We start from the raw sequence: 26,067 nt of genomic DNA on the forward strand, positions 1-26,067 counted from the left end.
GTAGTAGAAGTAATACTGTATTTTAAAAGTATTTAAATCCTTATTATGAAGCAAAGTCACCAAATTTTTTAAGGATTTTTATGAGAATTGACAGCTTGCACTACAACTTTTGTAATGCATAAATTTGTTGCTAGGAAGCACCATCAGAGCTATCCAATCAAAAGCAATTAGATATATAAACAGTAAGTCACTATAGCATCATGAGCTGTGACATAACATCTAAAAATAAGTTTAAGGAGGCAAGAGATAAATTAAAATGAACTGCCAGTCTTTATGATATGATATGACTTTGTTGCATACATGGAGAATTATGTATGCTTATCAGTTAATAATAAAATTTAATACACTTTACAGAGTGACTGCGAAATGTCTTATTATGCTAAACCAGAGATTTTCAGTCAATGAAGGAGAGGTGAAAGGGAGAGACAACTGGAAGTTGATTGTTGTAGTTTGGCCCACTTTTCAACATGGACAGTCAGTGGTCAATTAAGTCAATTAAGATACTTGAAAACCCTTACGGTCTGATTGTTGCAATTTGCGTCAAAATTTGCTTTCCTTCACTGACTCGGTCAAATCTGGACGCAAGCATGGTACACATATTTTTACATTCAGTGTATCATTATTTAAGGGAGGCGGGTCCGCAGTCACTCTTTGAAAAACCATACTCCACCATAATTTTAGTTGGTCATTTAGTCTAATGCTTTTAGCATAACATTTGCATTTTAAGTATTATTATTTTACTTTTTGTGATATTTTAATTAAAAAGTTTTCATTGTTGAACAGCATTTTGGTCAAGTTTTGACCATATTCCTCATATTCCTATTCCTATCTCTTCTTCAATTTGTACATGTAATATTTTAGCTAGCTAACATTAGCTTTGTTGACTCAATTAGCTACACAACATTTACATCCAGCAGTTACAGGGTGTAAATACTCAGCAACAACTAATATTTCGTAATAATAGTAGTAATAATAATAGTAAAAGTAATAATAAGAGTTTGTGTAGAGTAACCCCTTTTAAATTAGTGAGGCATAAATACCTACTTACAATGTAAACATTTAGCTTATATCTAGGTTGATTTTGAACTTGCAAACAGATGATGCAACCAACTCCAGGTCTGTGTTACTCTCTGATTCTAAAATCTAATGCATGATCAAAACCTCTATTCTTAGATAGGTATATAATCTGATAAGTGAAAAAATATAAACTGTATGTATCATTAAATAATAAACAATAAATAACATGCAAGTGGGATACACATTCACAGATTCCCACCTAAAGCACATATTTCTTAAAACCAAATCTTTAACATGTATTTCTTATTTTCTTTAGCTGTTTGCATATTTTTCTGTCTCTGCTATAATCAAACTGCAAAATGGCAAATATTAATAACATTGTAATGGTAACATCCATTAGAAAAGACTGGCATTACTGCGAGCAAGTACCCAGATGTTTTCATGTAACATTTTTTCCACAAGACAATCAATTCAGAAAATGCTGTAAAGATGTAAAGACAGTGGAACTATTTTCTCCAACCGTTGTTTTGCAGCATTCTCCCCATAACATCAATATGATGACAATAAGAGCTTTTTTCATATGTTGATGGTCGGTGGCCCGGCATGCTACTAATTTAACACTTACATTCTTCTCCGTGAAACTCAAATCTGTGGCATAACTCTGATTAGATCCCTTGCTAACAGGGATCCAGCTACAGTATATGGCACCAGCGAGGTAATAGCTTGCACATAGTGCCTCTGAAGAGCCTGTGATATGTTTGAAGGAACAGCACACAAACAGAAGAAGATGCACATTGTTCACAACTGCCACAGTAAAATCAAACTCCAGAGGACATACTGCTGAATGAAGAATAGTACAGCCTCAGTTAGCATAGTATCATATGGGACTCAGTACTCTGAGTGGTCTGTATTAGTCTTGGACTAGACACTGTTAGGGTTGTAACAGAGCATGTTCAGTTGCAGGTTTTCATCCCAGTGTCTGAGGATGATGAAGAGCTGGTTGGCAGCAGCCTTGATGGAGGCTAAATCTCGGCCTTCTGGGATGTCCTGTGCACTCAACCACATGCTGGCCTTGGCGGCTACCAGTTCCCATTCTATGAAATAACTGGCAGAGCTATGCTCCAGCCAGGCGAGGGCCACAGCTGTGGCCCACACCATGCTCTCTGGATTCAGCATCCTCTTAAGCACACCGCCGGGCGATGCTGTTTCTAAGCCCCCTGACCCAGAGCTCCGTCCACTGTCCACCTGGGAGTGCGGGGAGAGTGGGGGCTCAGCAGCGGTGGACGGACTTCCTAATGAGGAAGGACCCGCATCCGTCCAGGCACTCTTGGACAGATGAGAAGGACTGTCGATGCCTGCAGTTTTCTCTGCAGGTTGCTGATATGTTTCTGGCTCACACAGTGATCTGTGCCCGTCATCGGCACTTTCAGCTCTGCGGCTGCTGGAGTGAGACAAGTGGCCCAAGCTGGTGCGGTGGCTGGTGAAGGGGGACGTCCACTTTAGCTTGTCCATGGGCACGTTGATGGCATCACACAGAGCTGTGTCCAGGGGAAATGCTCCACTAGCCAACTGCAACAACAGCTGTGCAGAAGGAAATAGATAACTTTTTTGATTTTGTGGTTTGCTTCAATACAGATTTTGAAGAAAAAAAATGATGGTTTTCAGTTTAGTTGCCCAAGATTATACATTTCCTTCCATGGTCAGTTACCAGAGAAATATATTGAGCATCTCTGATCTGGTGTTTTAAAGTCCAAGACCAACACAATATATACAAGCCAGCTATAAGATGAATTAGTGTAATCTATAAATAACCAATCAAAAAGCCAGTATCCACCACTGACACCCTCTTTTTACCATCTCTGTATTATTTTTATGTACTTTTTCCAAAGAGACTGAAAGACTTTGCAAAGAAAGGGGAATAATGTGCAGGTAAAGGTCCTGGGTATGATGTAAATAAGATATGACATGCTTCCATGCTGCACACCTTGCCATTCACCACTATTCAAAGCAGTTTAGGAGTGCTACTGCTTATTGTTCCCCTGTATTCAAACTGGCTCAACAGATTGTGACACATTCGTCTCCCCAGACAGTCGGTTCAAATTAGTGTCCATCAAAAAACATGCAGGTCGACAGAGCATTCACATGTATAGATCGGCTACCCACCAGAGGAATGTAGTCTTTGTTCTCGTTGTCGCTTTCTCCAATTGAATCACCAGACTTGCTGTGAGATCGACACATGAATCCTTTGGCAGCTCGAGTCAGCAGACGAGTCCTGCTGAGGGCCAGCCTTACAGAGGGGCAGGAGACGCGGATGTAAATCACAGTGTTGAGTGTGTGTAGCACACACCATTCGATTTTAATCTACTGCTTTTATCAGGATAGGAAGGTAAGAGTTTCTGTTGATTATTTTGGTACATATGAAGATTTACACATAATAGAATTCCACTACATTCAGAGCAAAGAGAGTTTTAAGCCATACTAGCAGTGTGGCTCTTAACATGGCATTGTTGTAATAGACCAATAATCAATTTGGTAATTTCATGACTTTTCCTCTAGTGTCACCATCAGGTTTTATGTGAAATATCTCAACAAGTGTTAAATAGATTTCCTATGAAATTTTGCACAGACATTCATATCTGTCAGAGTGAAGTTTAATAACTTTTAATCTTGCATCCTTAATGAGCGTCTAATACTCTGGTTTTTGACAAAATGGCAAAACGAATAACTTTCCCATCAGTTTCAGCTGTACCTTGTGTTGAGTGCTAGTTAGCAAATGTTTGCATTCTAACATGCTAAATGCTAAGACGGTGAACATGGTAAACATTATATCCTCTAGACATCAGTATGTTAGCATTGTCACTGTGAGTATGTTTGAGTATGTTAGCATGTTGACGTTAGCATTAAGCTCACAGCTCCGCCGTGCCTAAAGGGACCTTCATGTCCGGGCTAGCCTTTGTTGCATTAGCTTCAGTAACTCAATGCAATTTGTTTTCTTCTTCTCTTCTCTCTTCTTCCCATATTCTAAGACAACTACTACAGCACTGGTAATTAGAAGTTAAAACCTTCATGATTTTAGCAAAGATAAACAACAATTAACAACAACAATATTTGAAGCATTCAAATAAGTGCAGTGACGCAGGTATTTACATCATTGGTTTCAATGTTGGAACTGTCATCTCTGCTGTCTGAAAACTTCTACAGTGTTCAGTCCTCTCTGTCCTGCTGTTTTTGCAGACATGCCTGAACGAACTGCAACATCCTCATCTTCAGAAACCGTCTCCAACAACACATTTGCAACGTGGGGATGGCTGTGTCCTAACAATTTCCAAACTGACAATACAACAATAACACCAACTTTATGCCGTGGTAGTCCAGCTGTGTGGAGGTGCGAAAGTAAGTAACATTTAAACTTCTCTCTTTGTTTCTTTACACAGCTATTTCTGTCACTGAACAACTGAGTGCAACACTATGAATGCTTTCCAGGAGACACTGTCTGAAAATGTGGGTCATTATCTCCACATTTAAATGATTATCGCGTCTTTGACGGAACATGGTAGGAACTAGTTCTTTTCTCTTATCTTCTGGTCATGAAATAGTCGGATATTCTTCTGATGCATTAACCTCAAGACAGCTTTCTCAAAATCATCTGGCGGAAATGGATAAAGACGAAGATGCTATTGTGAAGCGATTCTCAAACTATAATGCTGTAGTCCCTGTTTTTGCTCACGCAGTGGTTCCACAACCACAGCGTATTTATGCTCCCAGCCGGTCTCCAATCACCCACCTGGCAGAAAAAATGCTCTCCACTGATTTCTGTGATTGGTCAGAGGTCACAGACGGACTCCTCTGGGAGACTTGGAGACAGAGAAGCAGAGTCAGACAAGGGAAGGAGAGAGAGAGAAAGCAGTAGTGGCATTTTCTGTCACTTTTCTATTTTGTCCTTGACATGAGTCTCGGGTAACAAAGAGCTAAAACACACCCACTGAGCTGTAGCAGTGACAGCAGAGAACATATATTTCATGAGCTGTCCCCCTTTGCAACTGAAATACTTCTGAGTGTGTGCTCATTGGTTTTTTTTTTTTTGTTGGTTTTTTTTTTGCCCAGACAGCGTTTGTCAATACAAGCTACAAAATTGTGCCGACCTCTGTTATCACTTACAAGAAGGGGGACTAAAATATCAATAATCTCATGTTTCACATTTGGAGCAATACAGCATAGTTGCCTAGAAAATGAGAAGAGGCTGCCAGACAGTTGATGTCTGCTGATGTCTTGCACTTACCCTCTGTGAAGCTACATCTCTCCCAGCCAGCGGAGGAGGGAGTGCTGCATGGAGAGACACCATCCTCTCCACCTGAGACAATGACAACAAAGATTGAGAATTGACTGTTAGCTGTCCTTTATTTTATTTTATTTTAATTTTTTACAATATCATTTCCCCCTCTTTTCTCAGAGCCTAACTAGATGTTGTTTGAGTAAAAAAAAAAAAAGATTAGATTATCAGGCAATACTGATGCAGCTCATCTGCATCTGTGCCCACTGTGCACCTTCTTTTAACTTGCAGTGCCAAGCAGATGCTCAAGCAGTGTGTTAGTCTTCGTGCCTGCTGTTGCTATGCCACCACTGAAAACCAATTTAAAATGCTGCGCCCTTTCGCTGAAGTTGGAGTATTTTTGATGTAAAGCAGCACACCCATTAATGAGCGTTCAATATCTCACAGCTCCCAGTGCTTGCGATTGCAAGACTGCAACCATTTTCTTTTTCAAATAAATATAAATATATAAACATCAATCTTGAAAAATCTCATACCTCCTTCTCCCTAAAAAGAGCTCTGTAGCTCTTATATCTTTCTACTATATTTCTCATTGGTTAGAGATCTAAAAATGAAAGCTCAGTCTATTTGGGATTGATTGAAAGTGTGAGCTAAAAAAAATGCAGCCTACTGTTGGGCTGCAGGATGTCTTCAGCTTCCTCTGACATGCCGCCAGACTGAGAGCGACCCAGTCCAATGGAGTAACCTCTGTTCTTCCTGCTCCCTGAACGAGAGCTGGAGTGTGAGCCCCTCTTCAGACCCTCACCTGAAAACAAAATTCAAACTTTGTAAAAAAAAAAAAAAACATTTTAAGTTGGCAGCTGGCTTGCGTCTGTGTTGCACAATTACGCCCTATCTGTGACGCAAACCTTATAGGAAAAGTCACAACATTATTCAGCAGCAAGTTGCATCTTCAGAGGTCCTGTAAAAATATGCACATTAGGAAGCTGTTAAAGAAGCTTTAAGATTAATTCCACTAACTAACTTTTATTATCAACAGCTTTTATTTGGGAATTCATTCATAATTGTTTCAGCTGTAAACATGAGCTAAGATGGATATTTTTTTACTTTTCTACAGAGCTAGGCTAGCTGTTTCCCCTTTGTTTCCAGTCTTTATGCTAAGCTAAGCTAACCACCTGACTGGTATCAGATTGGTATCAGTCTACTCATCTAACTCTGCATGACAGCAAATAAGCATATTTCCCAAAATGTCAAAGTATGCCTTTAATAAAAGTCATTTTACTGACACGACATACTGTTGACTTTATAGGCCACACTGTTTGGTTTATAACTAATATGATAACTAATATAACTAATACTAACGCTTAACTACAAAAAAGTTCAAATACAAGAAGTTTTTCCAGGTTATTTTTGAACTTGAGGAGAGGACTGAACAATGAGTTGTGTAAGGATCTAGTCACATTAAATCCATATGACTTACCGGGGTTTATGTATTCAATACATGTCTGCAAATACTCATTAGTGTCCAGGTCGATGGGAACAAACGCTGTGTATTTGCTCAGTATATTGCAGGCTTTGCTGGTGTGAATAGCATATAGCTGGTACTTCCTGCCAGAGCCTGTGGATTATAATAAATATAAAATGATTACGTAACATCACACTGGATTACATAATATTTTTTAACACTATACTGTATTAAATAATGTTTAATAACATTATTCAAATCATACATAACATATACAGTACATAACCTATAGACATATGCATCTTAAAAGAATAGTTAGACATTTTGGGAAATGCACTTATTTGCTTTCTTGATCAATACCATGCTCATATCTATGAATTGGATATGAAGCTAAAGCCAGCAGCTGGTAAACTTAGCACAAAGAGTGAAAACAGCAGCTTGCCTGGCTCAGTTGAATGGGAACAAAATCACCCATGAGCACCTCTACATCTCGCTAATTAACATGTTATTAATCTGTGCAAAAGTGTAAAAATTATGTTTATGACACTTGTGCTGCATCTAACCTCCCATAAAACCATTTTTACAATTTAATTCTTGTATTAATTAAACAAGAAAATATCACGTTTTATATAGTGAGATTTAGAGAGTATAAAAATGAGTGGTATCAATGTTCTTATCTAACTCTTAAAAATATACAACTGTATTTCCCAAAATGTTGACCCGTTCCTTTAGAGTTTCATTTCAAAAATTTCAACAGCTATGTAAAATAAGCAGATGAGAGATATTAACAGCTAAATATTAAAATGAAACATCCCCACGTCTTCCCAGACACACTCACCGTGTTCAATCTCACACTCTTTGTCCGCCATCTGCTCAAAATCGTGTATGATGGAGTGTCCAGCCAGGTGGTGGAAGGTCTCGTTCCACAGCTCCTCGTGAACCTTTTCCTCACGTTCCCGTCCGTTCAGGAATGGCTCGATATCGAAGACCACTTCCCACTTCATCGGTTTCCCACACAGCAGTCCGGACACCACGGCCTTGCAGTCACCTTTGTGCTGGTTGGCAGCACCCAGATCTGATATTCGGTTCTCCTGTGGGGTTTCTGCTTGACATAACTGGTGTCCGTAACCATCTGAAACATCACAGCAGCAAGATTTGATTCCTAAATTTGCACTTATCAATCACACTGTTGTCAGATCTCCCTGAGGCCTCTTGCCTGCTACTGCTCAATTGCAACTGGATTCGTGTTAAATTCATCACCCATGTTTCCAAAGCTCTGTGTTCATCCTGTTTAAACAGACCACAACTGACTGCTATTCATCTCCTGGGTCATTTTTTGTTTTGTCACAAAATATAGAAAATCATTTCCTGTCCTTCCTAACAACCTGTTTGTCATTTATATCAAACCTTTAAGGGACTTGTTACATCAGACTGAATAAATCCATTGTGTTTGTCTTGCCTTGAACTAAATGGCTGCAAATGTTATTGCCTCAGTTTCCTTATTGTTACTTCCAAAGTAGATTCTGATCCAAATTTGGGATTAGGATTTCATGTTCCATTATTTTAAAGGAATAGTTCAATATTTTGGGCAATATTTGAAGTTGGATTCGAAGATCGATACCACTCTTGTGTCTGCCCATTAAACATGGACAGACACAAGAGGCAATAGGCTACAGTTAGCTTGGCTTAGCATAAAGACTAGAAAAAGGGGGAAACAGCTAGCCTGGCTCTGTCCAAACAGCACCTCTAAATCCTTAACTCTAACAAGCAACCTCTGTGACACCTAAACCTAAGCCTCAGAGGGCGACACAGAGGGCGACAGTTCAGGAAACATTGTTTGAGAAATATAATGAATGAGCTTGGTAAATGAACTTGCATTTATACAGCACTTTTCTAGTCTTAACAACCACTCAAAGCGCTTTACACTACTAATCACATTGACCCATTCACACACACACACACACACACACACAAACACACACACGATACAGGGGCAATTTGGGGTTCAGTATCTTGCCCAAGACACTTGGACATGTGCACTGGAAGAGCCGGGGATCGAACCACCGACCTTCTGATTAGTGGAAAACCCTCTTTACCTCCAAAGCCGCCCATGAGTTAATGAGTTAATTAGTGATCTTTAATGATGCAGGTAGTCACTCTGTCAAAACACTTGATTTACACAAAGCTAATTTTTTCAGATCACCTCCAGATCAGGCATTTTGTCCAGAAATGTTCCCCTCTCAGTAGAGGTTCTGTATCAGCTATATATAATATGATATGTAATAGCTTGACCCCCTCACTCTAGGATGTTAGGCAGCGGTGGGCGACCAATTAAATAATGACTATTGGGAGACTTCCCTTAATGACATGACTGGCAGAAATGTGTCCTGATGTAGAGCCCTCTTGCCCTCAATGTAAAAGGCCAACCTGCAGACGACATTCACAAGTTTTCTTCCTCTCTCCCAACCCTGTGCGTGGGTTTATTCCAGAAGCTTGCTCTATAAAAAGGCAAAGTTCAAGTGGTTGTAACATTTACCTCCTTAATCGCTAGAAGGCTCATTCTGCTGGAAGCAACAGTCTCCACTTAGACTCACAATATGGATCAGAGACACAATGTATTTCCTAAAATTAAGTTGTCGAAGGGATAAACAACAATTCATGAGGATCCGGACTCCTTTACTACAATACTATGAGAACCTTCCTTCTCTTAATGTGGATGACCAGGAAGATAACTACCATTATTATCACCATTACATTGTCTTTAAGTCATTTTTCTTGTTGTGTGGACTACATCGGCTTTTATAAAGGCATGCAACTTTGAGGACTCTTGAATGAATATGAACTGACTCACTTGGAGATTTAGGAGACAGCTGATGAGCTGGGTGGTGGGCTTGTTGTGGGAGGGATGGGATTATAGGGTTTATAGTACCACTGTTGTATGAACATCCCTACAGTATGTTTTACATCTGCACTTGTGTATGCTTGTAGATGCTCTGGTATGCAAACAAAAACAATAGAAAATGATTGAAAATAATGATTTAAAATTGTTGTGTTTGTTGTCTCACCTGTATCTCCGACACTGCCAACAGATGGGCTGTCGGTGGAGGATCTGGATCCGTCTTCCCCAGCGGTGTTGCGAGCTGCTGGCAGCACGCCGCCGCCGCCGCTGCTGGGCTGTGGGTTGTCCTGAGGCTCTGAATCGGCTTCCTGCTGCAGAAGCGGCTCCTGCTGAGGGAGAGGCCTGTGACAGCTGGCAGGACGCCCTCTGGAAGATGTGGCGCACAGGCTTGCCAGCTGTGGCTGAAAACAACAGAAAGTTTTTTTTTTCCCCAATTTAAAAAACACTGGTTCAATCACAGGATTTAATATGGTATGTAGCCTCATCTACTGATTGTAATTCTGGTCATTTAAATGATTTCACTCGAGCTTGGATTTCATGCTGCTTACATCATACAATGGAATATCAAAAGGACTTTTTTTTAAAAAGATATAGGAAAATCACCTTTAGATGCACTAAAACGAACAATTATTGTCATTATCAATTAATCTGGCAATCGTCTTCTTCTTTAATCCATCTATTGCATGGTGTATAAAATGTCAGAAAATAGTGAAAAATGTCTGTCTCAGTTTCCTAAAGCCAAACTTGACGTCATCACATTTTTCTTGTTGTCTGACCAAGAGACCAAAACCCAAAGATGTTCAGTTTACTATCACATTAGACAAAGAAAAGTAGCCAATGTTCACAACTGAAAAGCTGAAACTCGGGAATATATAGTATTTCCTTTTAAATTACTTAAACAATTAGTAGTTTTAAAGTAGTTGCCAGTTAATTTTCTAAATAATCAACTACTTGTTTGGTTGATTTGTGCAGTAGAGAATAAATCAGATTAATGTGAGGTGTAGTCTTCATCTTCTCATTTGTGTAAAAATAAACAAATAAATACGAAGTTACTATTTACTCATTATAATTAGATTTCGATTGATTAGGCATGGCATGAGGGCAATGGAGCCTCAGCTGCGTTTACAAAGAGAAGATATAATTTCTTCACAGCCCAATGAATTCTGTTGAGTTATACCATGATGCACACAGAAATATTCTAATTTGATTACCGTTCATATATTTTGCCCTTCACTACTGAGCTCTGTCTGTTCTTGATTATACACCAGTCCAGACAGGGTCAGATGTTAATTTGTCAACACAGTCTGAATACAAATATCATTTTTCCTGATACAAAATAAGATTGCCTTCTGCCTTCATAACTGCACTACATTGTGCTTAAACAAGTACAGCAGCTGACGACCAGCATGATTATTATTTTCAGTTTGGAATCACGGATGTGAGATCAATGAGCTACAGCTAAATTACAGACTGAATCAGAAATAACTGCCGATCCATTTTCAGAAACTAGAGGAGAGCAGATCATCTTAAAAGCAATCATGTGGATGTTTCTCTTGGCAGCGCGGGTACACACCTGGTAGTCGTTCTTCCACTGCGCCTCATGCTCAGGGCTCATCTGGCCGACCAGCTCCTGGACCTTGGCTCTCCTCAGTGGATTCTTAGCCACCACAGAGCTGGGGTCACTGGGAGTGTAGACCCTCTTAGCCGGGTTGTAGTCTATTATCTGGTTGGTGCTGTACGCCCGCCTTCTTGGTGATGTATTACCCAACCCTGATGTTTTTGTTCAAAGAAACAAATACTTAATGTGAGCTAATATTAAATGATGTTTCAACCCATGATTTATGAGCCATAATAAATCTACTGGGCCCCCTGACAGGTGACACCATTTTCCAACCGTGACCAAGCAGCAACCTCCGGGGCTGAAAGATGAAGCCAACACAGGAAGTCTCAAAAACTGTAGTTCCTCGAATGGCCACTTGAGGCTGGCTCCAAAAACAAATCAAACCCCTGGACTCCCATGTTACAGCAGAAGTAAACACATTTACAGCCTGGTACAAAAAAAGGTTTTGGTCTGTAAAGCTAATTCCCCCCTTCATGACAACTGTACGGGGGTGAATTTTTATATAACTCACTCAAGGTTTAAAGTTATGCATAATTGAGGCATATATGGGTGACATTACCGAGGATACGTCCATCTTTATATACAGTCTATAACAGTGACCTGATTTACTTTAAATTGCCTTTGAATCCTGCGCTCATCCAAACAGAGGGCAGATACATGGCGACTTAATCGTGGTCTTACATCTACATTATATCTGTTTCAGGAAACCTACAATGACAGTTGTCACGGCCTGACCAGTTGAACTAGTAATAAGAACACACTAATTAAGATTTAACAACTGTAGTCTAAGCAATTGGAGATCCCCTCATCTAGGAAGTATGTACTCACCCATGGTGTCTTGCTCTGTGGTTACAGGGCTGCCATCTATCACGGAGTCCTGGTAGGAGTCATACAGAGGGCCGGAGGCTGTTTCCCTGTAGGAGCCCTGACTGTCGACACTTGTCTTCACCTGGTCCTCCTCTTGAGAGTGGTAAAACACAGAGCTGGCCGACTCAATGGAGCGCATCATGCTGTATCGCCTCCTCTTATCCTGTTAAGATTTAGAGTAGGTGACACATCCAAGAAAAGTGCATAAATGAAGGCCCATTAATGAGATTAAAAAGCTTCTGCATAGTTGAGCTTAGCCCTTTTTTTTTAAAAAAAATTCCCTCAGGATTTACTTCAAACACATTTCAGAGGCGACAGATAAGTGATTTAAGTGAAGTCTATGATCAAACTAAACATCAAAAAAGAAATCACATGGTGTAATTTGAATTTGAATTTGAATTTTCACAACACAGAAAGTCATCCCAAATGCAGTCGTTTACATCACTTTTCAGCAGGTGTCTTCCACTTACAGATTTGGGGTTGGTGTGGTAGCGTGTGGTGTCACAAACCACACTGTAGCCAATCAAACTGTCCCCTGGAAACAGGAAGGTGTTGCCCACCGGGGACAGAAGCACTTCCTTGGTCTCAGGGAAGAGCCATTCAATGGAAATGTCACTGAGCACTGGAGACATGGTTTTCTTCAGGGACTTTATCATCTGTGGAGCAAAAATAAGCCTTTGAAAACAGACTTTCAGCTTCTGCCTGACCAGTGCATAAAGCCAATGGCGTCTCTGAGATATGATTTCCTAATTGGTATCAGCGATAGACACTCAGCGCTTTGAAACCGCTGCATAATGGCTCCTCAGTGGCCCTCAGAATAGCTGGCTGTCATTATGGGTGACACACAAAGCTGGAAATGAGTACCTTGGGTTGCAGCCTCTCTCCCTCGGCCAGGAACTCTGCCGTTCCTTTAGAAACTGTCGCCAGTCCCTGCACCAGCCTCCTGCAAGCATTCTGCCCTATGCCGAACGTAAAACATCTGCACAAAGACATTAAACACTGCAGCTCCATGGACAGATCGAGATATACACGAGCATGGTAACAGGTGTCTTCTCAGGATGTGCACACATTTTGCAGAGATTCTAAAGAAATGCTGTGGAGATATACATAAACTATCTAATTTGTCAAACATACAGTAGCTTTGGGGGAAAAACAGGAAATTATCTTTCATGGTGGGAAGTTGAGACATGCCTACTGCTTTTCAGAGTTCTCCAGGGAGGGAGAATGGGAGATGCTTTATTTGACCATTTTTATTCCATTTCTCACAGAGGAGACAAGCTGACCAATTCCACTGCACCAGCAATGTCCCTTTTACATTTTTAATGAGCTCAGAGAGTGCGGATAAAAACGGAAATGTCACCTTCGACGTAGTTAAAAACGTAACACGGATTTTGCAAAACAGAGATTCATTGTTGTTTGATCTTGTCTCTGAAAGGCTGCACTGATTTGTAAGCATAGCGCGATAATGACCCGGGAAGAGTCGACGGATTGGCCGAGCTCCTGGGGGGGGGGGGGGGAAGCCAACCATTAAGGGGGGGGGGGGGGGGGGCAGTCATCCATTAAGAGGGGGAAGACAAAAGTCAATTATTTCTAGGGTGACTCAGGAGAGGGATTCACAGTGTGAGACCTGGAGATGCAAGCAGCAAAATGAAATGATTTCCCTGTATACGGCAGCTCTATTGTGCCACCAGCGCCCACTCTCAGCTGACAGCTGCTGTTGGCATCCGGCAGGGAGCATTCTTATGTTGTGTTATTTTAATCTAAAATCAATCCTGCGAAAATGTCGGGATTCTGACAGATTCCTTGTAGTGATAGAGATGTATAATGTTTGACACTGACACAACATAAGATGCGTACTTCCAGATTTCATTTCGAGAGGATTACAGCTCCATAACCAGGTGTTGCTTTTAAGCCCCTGGCAATCCCTGGATGTAATTTTTATGTTATGTGTGAGCTTTGCTTTTGCTATCTGCATAATGAGCAGAAACAAAAAGATGAATTTATTATCATTTTCTTTGGCACAACATACAGTAGTTTGTCTGCCAGTGCTGTTACTGCTACAGTGGCTTCTAATAAGCTTGGCCTTGACTCATTCTTTACTCTTAATAACCAGGTGGCTACATCAGATATATATTCATGTCAGTGTGACAAGTTGTGTGTGCAGATATGAATCAAATTCAATATCAAACGGGTCAGTTTGTGATGGGTTTTGAGTCAATGTTGATCTTTACTCCTCATTCTAACATTCAGCATCGTGCCCGAGTGCGGTAGCAGTCATACTTGCCTGATGTAGCGTGCATGTCTGCGGACCAGTTCGATAACTTTGCCTGTGTTGCTGACGGCTCCGTCGGTGAGCAGGAAGAGCAGGCGTGGGTGTCCACTGGACATCGGTTGCCTCAGGATCCAGTTGAGCGGTGCCAAGATGTTGGTGCCCCCCATGTCAGCTCTGATCTTCCTGACATACTCACAAGCCACGGCCAGAGCCTCCTGGATCATCATGGTGAGGAGGAGAATATATAAACTGAGGTTTCTTATTTTACAGCATCATACAGTTGCTTTAGTTCAGTGTTGACAACAGATCTGTTGTAACACAAAATGTTATACACACAAAATGAAAACATCAAACAAATTGCCACAAAGCAATGTATTATCTAGTTGCACAATATTATATATGTTCATTACTGATTATAGCAATATGAGGATTTGGTGCTTTTCTCTGTGTGATATCACTACAGATTCAACAGCTAGATTAGGAATTGGACTAATATGAAGAAGACCTAGACCCGCTGCAGCTGTAAAATGGCACTTATGTAGTGATGCATCAGTATTAACAATGTAATAATGTAATAATAATATAACACCAACAGGGTTTTTTTTTTTTTGCAGATTATTAGTATTTTTACTTTGATTCTTTAAGTACATTTTGCAGATAGTACTTCAGTACTTGAGTAGGATTTTTAATGAAGGACTTTTAATTGTAATTGTATTATATTATATTTCTTTTACTTGAGTAAAGGATCTGAATACATTTTCCACGACTGTAAGTATGGATCAAGCCCCCCAAAAATGCTACACCCTACATTTCCTACCATCCAACTATATAGCATCACATAATCCTGTTTATCTTTTCAAAAAGCGCTTTTCAGAGCCACAGATGACACTAATACAACTCTCTTCAAAGCCTGAGGTCTCCTACTCATGACAAGTAAACTAACAGCCATTTAATTCCCATTAAATGACAGAGAGATTCTTTACCTCCTCATAATTCTGGCTGGTTGTGAAAAGCGATTTGAATGTAGAGCCGAAGCCTATGATGTTGAAAAGGCATCCAGGCACGAGGCTCTTGAGAATCACCACCATGGCATCCTGGGAAAGAGACCGAGAGCAGATTAAGTCCACCTCCAGAAAACAGAACCACATAAAGGCTGTGAAATCTGAAATTCTTAAAGAAAACAAAACGCAAAACTCTTCGGCTCATTAGGTGCTTCATGTCCTGTTAGAGTATTCCCACTGCAATACAGCTACATGTGCTAATGTCTAGTTGACTGAATGTATCGTGCTATATGAGCTGTCATCACTGTGTAGCAGATTTTCTCAAGGAGAGGAGTGAGTGAAGTGGAGCAGCGTGCAGTATCATTTCATCAATCATCGCCTCTTCTACAGCAGAAATGCAGTTTCCAGAGGAATAACACTTATCTAAACCTTCATTCAAGTGAAGAGCACATGGTCACATCAGCCAGACAATCTATAATAAAATGCTTATTCAGGCGCATTAACAAAGAAAAACCTGGATATATAATAGTCCAGTTTTTAAAGATATACAGAGGGTATTTTGTAGGAGTTTTTGAAAGATCAGTGGTAAGTAGTTGGTACATCACCACCAGGCTCACCCTGGCCTTAAGCCTAGACTCTGTGGTATTAGACATATCCAATAAAAGACCGAGTCTGGGCCACAAATGAACATCAGTTGGCAACACATCACAGGGCAGGCTCAGTGCACAAGCAGCCAAATAACTTACAAACATTTTTTTTTTTTAAATAACATAAACCTTTAATGTAGGTGGTAAAGAAACCTCATATTAAGTCTGATGAAACCTCGAAGAAGTGCTGTCTAACACCTAGCAACTGGGAGACGTTTAGTTAATAGTGAGTGATTTGTCTGATTAATATTCTTGAGTACATGTCCTTCACACGTATATAATCTCTGCAGACTGAGTATACAGTATAGCTACGAGCCAATAAGGTAATTATACAGCCCCAGATGGCATATCATGTTCATCGTGTGTTTTGATGCATTAGCTTTCCATTTAATCTCTTAAAAATCATGTATATTTTTGATCCATTTGGCGTCGACTATGGCAACTATGACACATTTCAGCAAATTCACTGTAATCTGAAGTTTTCATATCGAGAGAAACCCATCTTTAAACTAGTGTAGTGTAGTGTTGTGTGATACATTAAAATGTATACGTAAATCAGTGTATGCCACCATGCATGTTTGGATCTGTATCTATACGAGAAATGAGATATAAAAAAAAAAAAACCTTCACACGGTTGATGTTAACCCCGCTCATGCTGCCGCTGCGGTCAATGAGGAAGATAAATTCGCCGTGAACCTTCCTCAGATCTGAGCTGATAGACTTGAGGTCAGGACAAAAGTTCAACATAACCACAGGGTTGTGAAGGATGTCCTTATGCAGCCGCCTGTGAATGATATCAACCTATAAAGACAAAGGAAGCAAAAAGGAAAGGCATGAATCATTGGGGATTTGACAGCATGAGATAACTGGATTTTCTAAGAATTTGTGAATGCTTTGATTTATCACTTAAAGAAAAAAAAAGAAGATTAAAGAAGATTTAAAAAAGAGATACGAGTGATCAGGTAGATAGACAGAGCACATCAATTATTGTAGATGTGCAGGAAATTCCAGGCAGAGTGTGGCGAGCCTTTGGAGTGTTTCCATAGAAACCGATTTTTATGGCTAAGTGCTCTCTCTCTCTCTCTCTCTCTCTCTCTCTCTCTCTCTCCTTCTCCTGTTAAGGTCTGCTGGTCACTTAACAACCTCATCACAGCTGAGATATGAATGGAAACACATGATTCTCCTAAATAAATAAAAACAAAGCTATTAAACTAGGCATTTTGAGAAAAAATAATGCCAAACTGGTATCGGTGTGGCTACATTTTCTTTAAGTGGGCTTGTAAATTATTGATTTGGGCAGGTTGTAATAACATAGGTAAGCATTAGGGCTGTTTCCACATAAGAGGAGTTAGGCTCTCCTGGGGGGCAGCAGTGGCAGTGAGGCACAGCTCATGGAGACAATTAAAGGAGCTATGAGTTTTCTCTGCCACCAAACGCAGTTTCTTGTCATGATCGGGCGGTGTTGGCAGTGATAATGGTGTCTTGACATAAGCTTCGGCCATCATTACAAGGCAAGAGGTTATACACCCTCTGATCTACTTCGTCATCCTCTCATGCTGGACTGAGGGAAAACTAGATACTACAATGACTCACAATTGCAAAGTACTATTGCTAAAGGGGATGCTAGCAGGTTAGCATGCTAACTTCAGCAATAGAAGTGATAGAAGTAGAAGCAAAATAAGAGTTAAAATTCCACCACTGGAGACAGTGATTGGCTAGTAGAATTTAAGTTTGATGCTGAACTCGCAACGTTTCTTTTAGACTGGTAAGTAAACAGCTGCTAATGCTAACATTGGCTATGTAGCAAAAAACTTACATGTAGCACCTTGCTACTTTTAAAGTTAAGTTAAATGCCTCTGTACCAGATTGCAGCAGTTTGTGTCATAACACAGTTCACTCTGAACACAGTGGCAGCATAATATATTTTTAGATTCAGTTTAACTCACACTGTGTTAATATATCTTTATCTCTGATGTGTACTGCAAATAAACATTCATAAACATATTTAGAAAGAGTGGCATGCCTTCAAGGCAAGAAAGGCAAGCAGTCTTTGCCCGGTTGAAGCTAAAAATAGACATCAATTACAGTGAAGTGTTGCATGGCTCTGCTTGCCTGTAAAAGCCAATATAGCCTAACTTTCTGACACTGGAAACTGCCCAAATGGTACATTAAGTTACCCAAATCATCACAACCAGCCTACCCTCTAATTAAGTAACAAAGTTGCCCAGTCGGGCAGAAAATCCCCCATCTGGCAACATGGACTTTACTGGTTCTGCTCTACAAAATGTACTCTTTACTCTTTCCAGATTTGCAGCTCTACACATTTCATGAAATTATGGACTTACATAAAGGGCAGACACAGTGTCATGAACATTGGCAAAAGGTATCTGATACAATCCCATTCAATGAAACCTATCTACCTTTGCAGAGATCATAATGTTCAGTTTTTTGTTGAGACTATATCAGACAGGAGTTGATTCAACCCTGTAGTGATTTTGAAACTATGATGTCCAGTATTGGTTTGCATTATATTGCAAGATATAACAAAATAATGTGACAACATCACTGCGGTTTCATAAAAATAGTATTTGTTGCAGGGAATTGTTTGTGATAATGTCCTGTTTTGTAGACTTTACCACTCTCCTCAAAATGATATTGGTACGATGTTGCAGTCATCAGTTCAGGTACACGATGCTGAGGTCGATGACACACTCACTTTCCTCTCATTGCTGGAGTCCTTCTTGGTGGCCTTGATGAAATCACTCCGGCCATGAAGATACTCATCATACTCCTCCTGTGTCATGTCTCCGTTCTCAATGAGCACATGTGGCAGATGAGGCTCTACAGTGACACAGTTGGTCAGGACCGAGACATTACTAAATATATTACAGGCAGATTGACAAGCAAAGGACAATGTCTGAAACTGACTCCAGGTAGCAGCACAGGGTGGGGGAGTGTGGTTATCTGAATTGCAGAATTATCCTAATATTGATGAAAAAATTAAGAGGTGATTGCAAATAAAGATGCTGTATCACAGCTGTGTCTAAAGGAAACAGCATGAGCTCAGAGGGTTGAGTGAATCGCGAGGAATTGGACTGTAATTGTTCCGTACAAGTACAAGGTATCTGTACTTTTTAAAGTGATGGTTTTTAAAAAGCTGATTTCAGCTTTGTCAAAATATTAGATCAAAAAGTCTTTAATTTGCAAACATTACAAACATTAGTTATAAAATATAGAGGTTTAGACCTCTGTCCTTATGTAAAATTCATGTGGACCTTAAATTAATTGGTCAGTGTTTAATAGGTTAATGCATCCATCCTGTTTCTGCTGCTTATCCAGATCCAGGTCATGTGCTGCTGAGAAGTAAAGACAAAAATGTCAATAAATTCATGCATTTGGCCTTATCTTTCCCATGGGTTTCCACTGACATCTTTTATACTTTGGCCATGAAACAGGTATTAAATTGCATCCTTTGTAGTATATAAAATGACTTTAAAAGTAAAAGATTTCACTTATAAAGTTTCTTAATATGTTTTCTAGCCTGTCATTAGCAATAACATTAGTTTTAAAATGTTTTATATGTGATAGCTAAAACCAAAACACAACCGGAAAAGCTGAAAACGAAAATCACCAGCACTGTTGTTTCAAACCTCTGATCTTATGTAAAATTCATGTGGACCTTAATTAACTAATTAATGAATTAGTAATTTTTAAACTGCTTAATGTATACACCAGTCGACCCATCCATTTTCTGCTGCTTATCCAGGCTGTGTTTAATGAATAGTCAAGGATAATTGGGGATTATACTGCTGGGAGGAACTAACAACAATGTGATATAAATGTCAATAAATTCATGTACTAACTACATAGTACTAGCTAAATAACTCTTGGTGTTATCACCCCTTCTGGTTTTCATTGAATAATTTCATGCTCTGAACAGTGTGACCATGAAGCAACTATTTAATTGCATATTATGTGGTATTAAAATGTATTTAACTGGTGCATTTATATGATGCAGTCTATGTTTCTGGTCATTAATCGACCAAGCTGATGATGAAAATAAACCTCTACCCTCTGTTGTGTTTGTTACAACACACATGCATGCCTTGTAATGAGCTCGCTTTCCTCCATCTCCATCTACTCGAACTGAACATCCATGTTGTCATTGCACCAGTCTGAATTAAACTGACCAGCACTGGTCACAGGTCTGTTTACAAAAAAAGCCTTCATAAGAGGCCTATTGGATCAGCGAGGCCGGGGCTCATTCCTGCCTCTGGGAGACAACAGGCCCACACATACTGTAGGTCAAGACAGCAGTTAGGGAAAGATGAGAGCACAGGGGAAAAACAAAAAGACCTGACACTGCACACCCACACAATGGAGTCTGTCTCCGCTGGCATGTCATACATTAATAACAAGAGGCAGTGAATCACCTCGCCACTGATCTGATTATGAGCTTAACAGAAAAAAACACTGTAAGAGAAGCTCGACAGAGCCTAAATAAACAATTTCAAAATATTATACTTGAGAGGGGAGGAGAGACTAATTGCAGGGCCGTGCTGTGAGTGAGTTTTGAAGCTGTACACCTACCGCTCGGGTAAATGAGGATTTTGACAGGACAGTCGTAAGTGTATTTGTCCGCCAGAGTAATGACGACACTGGTGGCAGAGCGGGCCAGAGGGTCCGCATCAGCTCGGATTGCATGAGAGGGGCTCTCTACACCTACACAGAGCAGAAACCAAGAGCAGATCAAATAACCACTGGCTTCACCTCCAGCAATAACAAACCAGCAGCTCCCACAGAAATCACCAGAATTACACTAAAAGAGCTCAAATTTTCAAAAGATCTAATAAGGAAGATAACTCTTGTACTGATGCCTTCAAGTGCTGGTGCACTTGTTTGATCAAACATGAAGAATAAACAGACAATAATTATTATTATGTAAAAAATTCTATGATGATAAAAATCAACAGTTTATAGTAAAGGAGTAGTGCAACATTTTGGAAAATACACTTATTCACTTTTGCGCAGAGAGTTAGATGAGAGGATCAATACCACCGTTACTCATGTGTGTTGGATAAATAGAAACCTACAGCCAGCACACGGTTAGCTTAGTTATCTTAGCTTAGCTTAGTTTATTTTGGCTTATTTTAGTTTAGCTTATCTTATTTTAGCTTAGCTTAGCTTAGTTTAGCTTATCTTAGCTTAGCTTAGCTTAGCGTAGCGTAAAGATTGAAAACAGGGGGAAACATCCAGCTGTCTCTGTTCAAAAGTAATAAAATCTCCCTACCAGTACTTGTGACGTTCCCTGGTTGTGATTTTACTGAATTTAATGAGTAGAAATCTTTAATCAGGGTTTATAAGAAGTGTTAGTGTTGGTGGATTTTCTTTTTTAACAGAACTAGGCAGGTCTTAATGTTAAGCTAAGCTAACTGTATCGTGGCTGTAGCTTCATACTGTGCAGACAAGAATGAGAATGGTATCTTCTCAGCTAATCCTTGGCCAGAAAATATAATCGCGTTTTCCAAAAAAAACATTCCTTCCTGTTTTGTTACCAAAACCCAATTCAATTCAGCATTTGCTGTACACACAAATAAAGCTGAAGCAATGTTTTGTTTTTTCTTCACCTCACTGCAGCATGCATCACGATAACAATTTCTTATTGCAGACATGAGAGCTGTCAAGAAACTCTAAAATGCAGTGCTTGATTACAGGATAGCTCAAGTGGCCTGTTATATGATCATACACGCTGGCCCACTGGATTCATGGATTTGTTCTTGGAATAATGGTTAGTTCTCTGACCTGCGAGGAGATAAGGAGCGCGTATCTCTAACTGGAAGTTAAATTTGTAGTCCATGGAGTTGATGGCCTCCTCCTCCAGCAGTGAAGCCAACCACAGCTGAGGGGAGTTGGGAGTTTGATCATGAGGACTTGAGGCACTGGTATGCCTGTCCCGCCTAAAAGTGGCAAAGCATAACTACATTAAAATGGAGCCATCTCAAATGAACATATAAAATGTTAGTACTCAGATTCCATCCATAAAAAAAGTATATTTGGGGCCCAATAATCCAGTTTACAGTAAAAAATCGTACTTTGAAATACACCAAATTTGACCACAACATGTAACAAGGTGTAATATCAATATGGCAGTTGTTCTTTGTTTTCTTTATTATTATTGTTTTCACGAGTTCCTCCGTTTTTTTCTTACGTTCTGGAGAAGTTGGGGGACAGTCCCTGCTCCTCATTGATGGTCCTCTGTACTCGAGGCGTACACACCGGTGGGGTTGACACCCTGATGCCCCCGCTGGGCAGGGTTGAGAGCTCAGAAGAGGTGCTGACCAGAATATGGACCGTCTCCATAGGAGGGATGATCCCAAGGTTAACCACTAACACTGTCGCCTCCAAATCCTCATCCAACACTATGTGTCCTGTAACACCAGACTAGATTAGCAAACAACCACATTTTTAAAATTGACCACAACCTGTATGACTCTCAGGGTATACAAGTCCATGTCAAGCTGTCCAGAAACAGCCTGGAGTTATCTTTGACGCCTGATTCCTTCCTTAATTCTTCATTTTAATCTTGAAAACAGACATCACTCGTAGTACAGAATGTTGGAATGACTTTTTGTTGCTGAAAGTTTTTGCTGATTTATGTCGAAATCAAAGTCAGGCTTCAAAGTCAGTTAAACCTCTAACTTATTAACCTCTTAAAAACCTGTAAACAACTCAAGGCACCTTGAGTAAGAGTCTTTCCTAAGATTAAAGCATGGGTGAGAGGGCAGGTGTATCTTTAGAGAGACCTCAAGGTAGATTATCACATTATCACATTATCACATTATCACGTCTTGTTGCTCTCAGAGTTAATTCTACAGTAACACAAGTATTTCTTTGCACTAGTGAAATAACTAACTATAATGTTATCTTGAGATCACATCCCATTGATTATATTGGCTTATAAAAAAAATTTCTAGCTGACTCAAACCCCTAGTCAGATCCATAAATACTCTACATTTGATGAGAATGTGTTGGAGTTTTATATGCATACCCATGTAACAAAAAATATAAAGGGGTACTCCATCAATTCAACATTGCCCTTCCATAAAGTTTGGGCACTTGTGAGAGACAAATTTAAGAAATAAATAAATAAATAATGGTCCTAATGAAAGTTCGCATCAGAACCACAGAAGAAATCACAGGTGACAAGCAAAGTGATCTCCATATGTAAAATTAGTGAAGTGGCCCTTTAAACCTGCATTCAATTATTTTGTAGACCACTTAGGGAAAGTGCAACAAGCTCTAAACAGTGGTATATTATCACCTCTTAAAATTGATGTGCTACATGTTAGCAAACAATTACCTGGATGTTGATTTACACATCCAGCAGACACGGAGCAACATTAACATTCATTTGTATCCACCTGATGAATATATACACCGGTGACAAATTAAAAGAAAAACCAGAATTAATGAGTGGAGAAACATAACGAATGCAGATGCTTCCACACTGGTGCACTGAGTGGTACAATTAAGCCATTAACATCCGGTCATGCTCTGCAGCAGCTATAATAATGCTGAGCAGGCTCAGTTGATTGTCATTTTGTATGACGATGGAAGGAGTGAGGTGATCTGGTGGCTCTGTCATACTGTGGGGTGCATTTTGCTGGCACAGTTATAGAGAAGGGAAATCAATAAAAAGTTGTTCTGAGTGATCACCTTTATCCTACGAGGAAACATTTCTATCCTGATGGAGGCTGCCTCTTCCAGGATGAGTATGCCCCCATCCAAAGGATACAAGGGCTTAGTGAATAGTTTGATGAGAATGGAAATGAAGTGAGTCAGATTCTATGGCCTTCGCAGTGACCAGATCTCAACCATTTTGATTTTGGACTGACGTGTTAGACAGCGCTCTCCACCACCGTCATCAAAACACCAAACGAGGGAATATCTTTTGGAAGAATTGTGTGCATCCCTCCAGTAGAGTTCAGTGACATGGAGAATGAGGGCAGCACATGGTGGCCCAATACCTTACTAAGACACTCTATGTTGGTTTTTCCTTCAGTTCGTCTCCACTGACTTCTGAGGGTCTCCTGGCTTAGTAGCTAATACATTCACCATGATCACTAGATGGTCTCTAACTTTGGAAAACGGGTTGCTACAAGCAGTGAGAGTGAACCAAAACCGTGAAGAACAACATCAAAACAATGAGCTGAAAGACACTTAAACACTCTATAGAGCTGAAGAGGAACTGCAGAGTCAGGTGATAATTTTCTCTGGGTTCATCACTATGAGCAACCCCATTTCACATTATAGTCACTTGATCCTTTGCTTATACAAAAATATTGATTAGAGCACCTTTAATCTTACCACTGCCACTCTGGAGAGCTCCATTAGATGTGTTGTAGCAATCGAGATAACAGTCCTCAATTTTTGCCTTGTCTTTGATTTGCAGTGTTATGATCTGACTGGATATCATAGCCTCAAACCCTACAACAATGGACTTTTCCTCCAGTGGATAAATGAAGATTCCTAAAAAGCAGCACAAGAGGAAAAACATGAATATGTGCAGATGCAGCAGACAAGCAATTACACATATTCAGTCGATAACAATCAGTTTTACAGCAGTGTGTTTCAGAGCATAAGGTGGGTTTAAATTGATTGAAAGTGGATAGCGTTCCCGTGACTGAAGTAAACAAATTAGTCTCCTGTAGTACACACTTACCCTCGATTGCATGATCTTCAATATTTTCATAGGTCATAGAAGCTGTCAGGGCCAGAGTATAACCCCTGACACAGGAAGTGATGTCAGAGACACTGAGGGGCAGAGCACTCCGATTCTCCTTGTTAATGAGTCCAGGCATGGTGCTGGTTTTAGGATTCTGGTTTTGTAACATGTGGGGAAAAAAAAAAAAAAAACCTCCTCAGATAATGACAATTGAACCAACAATGTGTGAAATAAACTAGTCTGCACACCACCACACGTGTGTGTCTTGTTTATATTGGTGTAATACAATACAAATAATACAAAATACAAAAACGGATCAAAACTTCAAAAGCTGAGTTTACAAAAGTCGTCCGTTCGCACGCCACGATTTCTTCGTGCGAATTTCTTCCCGAATTTCCACGAGGCCCAACAAGGAGGGAACAGTACAGGTGAGCCCACGCAGAGCCCTGTGGTTTAATAGGTATTTCAACTTCAATAATCTTCTACGATATGATGTAAAACCAAGGAGCCTGAGGGCGGGTGACAGAGGTACTTTAGGCATTTGAGATAAAGGTCACGGCAATAAAACAAATTTAGGGTGGTTTCAATTCTACAGCACACCAGCAATGTAATAGCAGAGGGAAAACTGTATTCAGTGCCATGTGAGGGGAAAAAAATAAACTTTGGATGTGTTGAAACTGCTTGGGGAGGAATACGGCATTGGTAATTGTGTAAGTGATACTATAAAATTATCTGTTGCTTCAGGGCTGTGCTTCATTGTTAATGTCGTCTCCTCCGCCAGCAATCTTGGTTATGCGCTGTCAATGGTCTGTGTCTGCTGCACGACCAGAGCCCCAGCACAGGCTTGATAGGAAGTGTTATGACGAAAGCAATTTCCATAGAGACAGCTCTGCTTGCTGGCCTGCTCGCCTGCTGACTGACCAGCAACGTCTCGAAAGTGTGCCTTTATTTGCGGCACCGTGACTGATTGCAATTAAAACACAGGGCGATCTCTGTCCATCACACACAAATCACAAAATGATATTCACTTCGAAAATTCAAGCTGGTCTCCACAGACACAACTTTAACACTCATAGTCTGGCTGCATAAGAAGTCCTTCAGAATCAATATCAAATTCGATCAGTCTTTTCTAATAGCCAAACTGGGGTTTTAGGCACCACATGGTTATTTATGGCGAGGAAAAGGTCATTCAGATGCAGTTAGGGACTATTTTTGCTGTCTGTCTCAACAGTGCCATCGTGTGTCCAGTCAACCACAGATTTAGAGGCAAACAGAGATACATC

At 40.1% G+C, this 26,067-nt stretch overlaps 1 protein-coding gene across 1 annotated transcript; it reads right to left on the reverse strand.

Moving 5' to 3' along the window:
- Positions 1-1,938: 1,938 nt before the first annotated feature.
- On the reverse strand, positions 1,939-24,920 carry vwa5b1 (von Willebrand factor A domain containing 5B1). The gene is made up of 21 exons (XM_022763431.1): positions 24,782-24,920; positions 24,427-24,588; positions 22,268-22,487; positions 21,862-22,016; positions 20,650-20,781; positions 18,776-18,900; positions 16,684-16,860; positions 15,395-15,505; positions 14,424-14,626; positions 13,004-13,118; positions 12,610-12,795; positions 12,101-12,302; positions 11,225-11,421; positions 9,818-10,052; positions 7,591-7,884; positions 6,768-6,905; positions 5,958-6,092; positions 5,297-5,362; positions 4,802-4,871; positions 3,181-3,304; positions 1,939-2,598 (listed from the first exon to the last, which is right to left on the reverse strand). Exons 1-21 carry the CDS (start codon positions 24,918-24,920, stop codon positions 1,939-1,941), a joined length of 3,846 nt encoding a protein of 1,281 aa, XP_022619152.1.
- Positions 24,921-26,067: the final 1,147 nt, after the last annotated feature.

The sequence above is a fragment of the Seriola dumerili genome, unplaced genomic scaffold (genome assembly GCF_002260705.1).
Source record: "Seriola dumerili isolate Sdu_G_001 unplaced genomic scaffold, Sdu_1.0 BDQW01000468.1, whole genome shotgun sequence".
NCBI lineage: Eukaryota > Metazoa > Chordata > Actinopteri > Carangiformes > Carangidae > Seriola > Seriola dumerili.

Bases quoted from the DNA above. Each gene is read 5' to 3' on its own strand.
- vwa5b1 (XM_022763431.1), bottom strand. From the start codon at position 24,920: ATGCCTGGACTCATTAACAAGGAGAATCGGAGTGCTCTGCCCCTCAGT. The intron at 16,861-18,775 runs GTGAGTGTGTCA...TTGTCTTTATAG, and splicing joins ACTCCAGCAATGAGAGGAAA to GTTGATATCATTCACAGGCG. The intron at 5,363-5,957 runs GTAGGCTGCATT...TCTCAGGTGGAG, and splicing joins AGACATCCTGCAGCCCAACA to AGGATGGTGTCTCTCCATGC.